This window comes from Rhincodon typus, unplaced genomic scaffold (genome assembly GCF_021869965.1).
Source record: "Rhincodon typus isolate 14 unplaced genomic scaffold, sRhiTyp1.1 hic_rhity00009237, whole genome shotgun sequence".
NCBI classification, from domain to species: Eukaryota; Metazoa; Chordata; class Chondrichthyes; order Orectolobiformes; family Rhincodontidae; genus Rhincodon; species Rhincodon typus.
This window is the reverse complement of record NW_025974875.1, coordinates 3,875-8,245: the sequence shown is the minus strand read 5'-3', so window position 1 is coordinate 8,245 and position 4,371 is coordinate 3,875. Positions and strand designations below refer to the sequence as shown.

The following is a 4,371-nucleotide window of genomic DNA, read 5'->3' as shown; positions in this document are numbered from 1 at the left end:
TGTTGTCTCTCATGTTAAACAGGGAAAGCTTCAGGAGAGTGATAAGAGTTGGGACTGAGCTCCTCACAAGGCTTGAGTTCATTAGAAGGCCTGATCTCATCAGGGGCCTTCATCTGCTTAGTGTGTTCGAACTGCAATGGGAACTTTGTTCAAACCCCATACTGTACCTATCCTGGGTATAATAAGTGGAAACAGTGTAAAGGGAGATTTACTCTATATCTAACACCGTGCTGTACCTGTCCTGGGACTGTTTGATAGGAGTGGTGAACGGGTTGCTTTACTTGCAGTTTAAAACAGTAGGGAGAGCTTTACTTTGTATCTAACCCTATGCTGTCCCTGTCCTGGGAGCATTTGATGGTGACAGTGAAGACAAAGCTTTACTTTCAATCCAGTGAATGTTTACTAGACTGATTCCCTGGATGGCAGGAGTGACATATGAAGAAAGACTGTACTGACTGGGCTTATGCTCACTGGAATTTAGAGGAATGAGGGCAGATCTCAGAAACATATAAAATCCTGATGGGACTGGACAGGCTAGATGTGGGAAGAATGTTCCCGATGTTGGAGATGTCCAGAACAAGGGGTCACAGTAAGGGTTAAGCCATTCAGAACTGAGATAAGGAAGAATTTTCTTCACTCACTACCAAAGGAAGCTGCTGGGACCAGTTAGGTGAATATAGTCAAGAGAGAGCTGGACATGGCCCTTGCAGCTAAAGGGGTCAAAGGGTATGGAGAGAAAGTGGGAGTGGGATATTGAAATTGTACAATTGGAAACAAATCTTCGAATTGTTCATCCTTGAACATTTCCTTATCGAGGTTGTCTGTGCATTCCCTGAAACTTGTTGCTCAGATAATGCTTCCTTTTGCCTCGGAATAACCCCTTCTCAGGAGCATTTTTGTTTCACTTAAATGCTGAAGCAGGCTTTTTAATTTTGTTTTAATCAGTTTGTTAACAACAGGTGGTCTACCATCTTGTACCTAAATGCTGAAGCCATTTTGTGTCTCTCAAATGTAGGGGCAGCTCCAAAAATCAGCCATGATCATATTGAATGGTGATGCAGACTCAAAGGGCCAAATTGCCTACTCCTGCACATAATTTCAATGTTTCTATGCAAAACAGTGGACGGAGCTTTACTCTATATCTAACCCCACTCTGTCCTTGGCATGGGAGTGCTTGACGGAGACAGTGTAGATCAAGTCTCCCTCTATATCTAACCCTGTGCTGTCCTTGTTCTGGGAGTGTTTGATCTGAGTGTAGAAGGAACCTTTACTCTGTATCTAACCCCGTGCTGTCCCTGTCCTTGGGAGTGTTTGATCCGGGACATCATAGAAAGAGCTTTACTGTGTCTAACTCTATGCTGTCCCTGTCCTGGAACTGTTTGATTGAGATAGTTTAGGGAGAGCTTTACTTTCAGTCTTAAAAGAGTAGGGAAGGCTTTAACCAATTTTAAGAGATATGTAAACAATTGTATATTCCCACCAATCTAAAAAACACTTTGCCATGTTTTTGCTTTGCTCCTTGAACAATTTTGCATCCACTTTGATATTGAACCTTACGTGGCATGGACTTCAACAGTGACAGGCAATTTGATAAGACCAGGCCTCTAATATAAACGCTCCACATGCACACTGCTTAATCCCATGGTTGACATGGTCTCTGCTTTAATTCCTTAATCAGATGGTGAGTTGTAAAACCCAGGCCTGGGAGCAGGAAATCTGGATTAAATCTGAAGATGCAATTCAGAATCTTAAAATATCAGTGAATTTGTGCTGTGCCCTCTCCATTAATACTCATCCTATCATGTGGCACTGAAAACTGCATACAAACTCTAACTACTGAGGCACGTGGATAGATTCAACATACGTTTTCATGCTTTCATTCCACACATTTGCTATTGATTTTTTTTTTACAAATTGCTTTATATCCATTTGAGATGGTGCTTTTCATGTCTTGTGAAACTGAAATCCCCAATCACTCAACTGGACTCTCCTTTGGGTACATGTTCTTCAACACGCTTTTACTCCTGACCTGCTCAGATTTGTATCATCTGGGACTTCTAAAACAGTGAATTTTCAGTGATAGAGGGAGCACAGAGCATTCACTATTACCAAGGGTAACAAGTGTCTTCAGCAGGGCCACGCACACCCAAGAACACTGCCCTGTCTCACTCTAACAAGCACTGAATTGTTAAGCTGAGGTTCACACCCTTTAATACTAATACAGGGAGCCATGTCATTGAGGCTTGCAGAAGAGAACAATCCTTCACCAACGTCTCACTAAAATCTTACAAAGACCAAGGCACAATGACTTGCAGCAATTTTATTAATTTATCTTTTGTACAAAATGATAGAGATAGTGAGTGAGCTGACCCTCCTCCCACTAGGTTCACATACATTGTTGTTCAGTGACTAACTGTTCAGTCAAATCCCACTCGTCGGTCTCGTTTGATGGTAGATTGGATCCTCTTCTGCCGTAGCCGTTCTCGTTGCATATTCTCCACCCTGGAATCACCACAACATGTCAGTAAAGACTGTGTACTTCGCCTCAAGCCCACAGCTACCTCCTTTATCTGGCCAAGTAGTGGCCCATGTCGATGAGGGGTGGTGGTCCACAGAACCGGTCTTCATGCATTGAACCTGAACATTGATTCAGGGAAAACCATTCAAGCTAGTCTTTCAGCTAACAGCGCCAGAGACCAGGAAGCTGATTCATGCATCACCTCCTCCTCCCTGCTTCATCGGCAAGTCCCTTACACCGTAGCCAAGGTGCTGCAAGGTTCGCAGTGCTAATGCCAAATGAACTTTCAAAGCACCTGGCATTCAGCTATCAATGTGCACTGAGTGCTCAGGGAGGACCCTAAAAAACCTGCAATGGAATGAGATCTGTCTTTGAAATAGTGTCTTTGAAACTGCATTTTTGTTTAACAAATTACACTTGCATAGCACGTTTCACAACCTCAAAGCTAAAAACAGCTTTCCAAGCAACAAAATATTTTTGAATGTTTATTGAAATCTAGGAAGTTGTGTAATGCAGAAAACACAGTAACCTATGAGTGCACAGCAAGATCCCACAATCATATGATAATGGACAGATAATCTTGTGATTTATTGGAGGCCAGAACACTTGGGGGACCCAGTGGAATGCTTTACATTTGCCTGGGGTGAGGGGAGACAAGGCCTTGTTTTAGTGACTTATCTGAGATACAGAATGTCTGACAGCGTGGTACTCCCTCAATACTGCAGTGGGACCCCTGACAGTGTGGCATTCCCTCAATTCTGCAGTGGGACCTCTGACAGCGTGGCACTCCCTCAATACTGTATTGAAGCCCAGCTGGGATTGTGTGCCCTACTGTGGGACCTTGAAACCTGATGTTCTGCCTCAGAGATGAGGGTGATATTAACTGACCCACAGGTATCAGGAGACTTCACAACCAGAAAGAAGACAGCCTCAAGAGGCCTCCATGCAAACGTTCACTCCTCTGATTTTAAAACATCACCTCATTCTCCGAATCTCAGCATCCTCTTTGGACGGCTGCTTGGGTTTCTGACTTGCTGATGCCACTATGTCCCGAATCTTCTGCAGACAATCAGCAAGGTTTTTCATCTGGTACCTGCTGATTTCCGAAGTGACAATCAGCTGCCCGGCCCGATTAATTCTGTTCCGGTACTGATAAGAGGAAAAGAAATGATGAAGCACTGAAAGATAATGTGTCAAATCGTCTACCTTAATCATGATTGCGTATTTGAATGTACTTGGGAATTTTAAAGACTTTAAGTCACATAGTGCTTGAGACCCCAACTGTTCACAAAATATATCAGTGATTTGGAGGCTATGGCTAAATGCAATGTTTAGAATTTGCAGCTGAAATAAAACAACGTATTTGATTACGTATTACCATACTAAATGGCAGGGCAGGCTCAATTAGTGAATGGCCTACTCTTGTTCCTATGTTCCTAATTGATTAGAAACTCTTAACTTTAACAAATATTGGAGAAAATAAAGTGTGCTACAGTTAACAGAAGTATGTTCCATCAATCGGAAAAGTTAGTGTGAATTGCTTTTACCCTGATTAGCAGTCAGTTGGGAAACTTGGTCATCCTGGTGGTTTAATTGGGACTTGATATATTGTGGAATGGCCTGTGAAACAGTGGGACACCATTTGCAGCATCCTCTTCGCAGATAAGTCGTAACACCCTCTTAACATCGATTCAATTAACATCATTTCACTTTTAAGGTTTTTCATAAATTATCCTCTAACTTTTGTCAATTTCAGTCTAACATCATCGGTCACAGTCAATTCCGTATCTTACATGTACACACCATGTTTGCCTCAGTGCTTCTGCTCATGCCCTTATGCTGTAGTGCCTACT

The 4,371-nt window shown here is 42.6% G+C and overlaps 1 protein-coding gene across 2 annotated transcripts in view; it reads right to left on the bottom strand.

Moving 5' to 3' along the window:
- Positions 1-2,305: 2,305 nt before the first annotated feature.
- The window catches only part of mrpl58 (mitochondrial ribosomal protein L58), a 3,806-nt gene continuing 1,740 nt past the window's right edge, over positions 2,306-4,371 (bottom strand). For both annotated transcript variants that reach the window (XM_048594421.1, XM_048594422.1), the window contains exons 3-4: positions 3,498-3,667; positions 2,306-2,502 (exon numbers count right to left, since the gene is read on the bottom strand). In XM_048594421.1, coding sequence (XP_048450378.1) covers positions 2,418-2,502; positions 3,498-3,667 — 255 coding nt within the window. In that variant the 3' untranslated portion in view covers positions 2,306-2,417. The remainder of the gene's footprint in view (positions 2,503-3,497; positions 3,668-4,371) is intronic.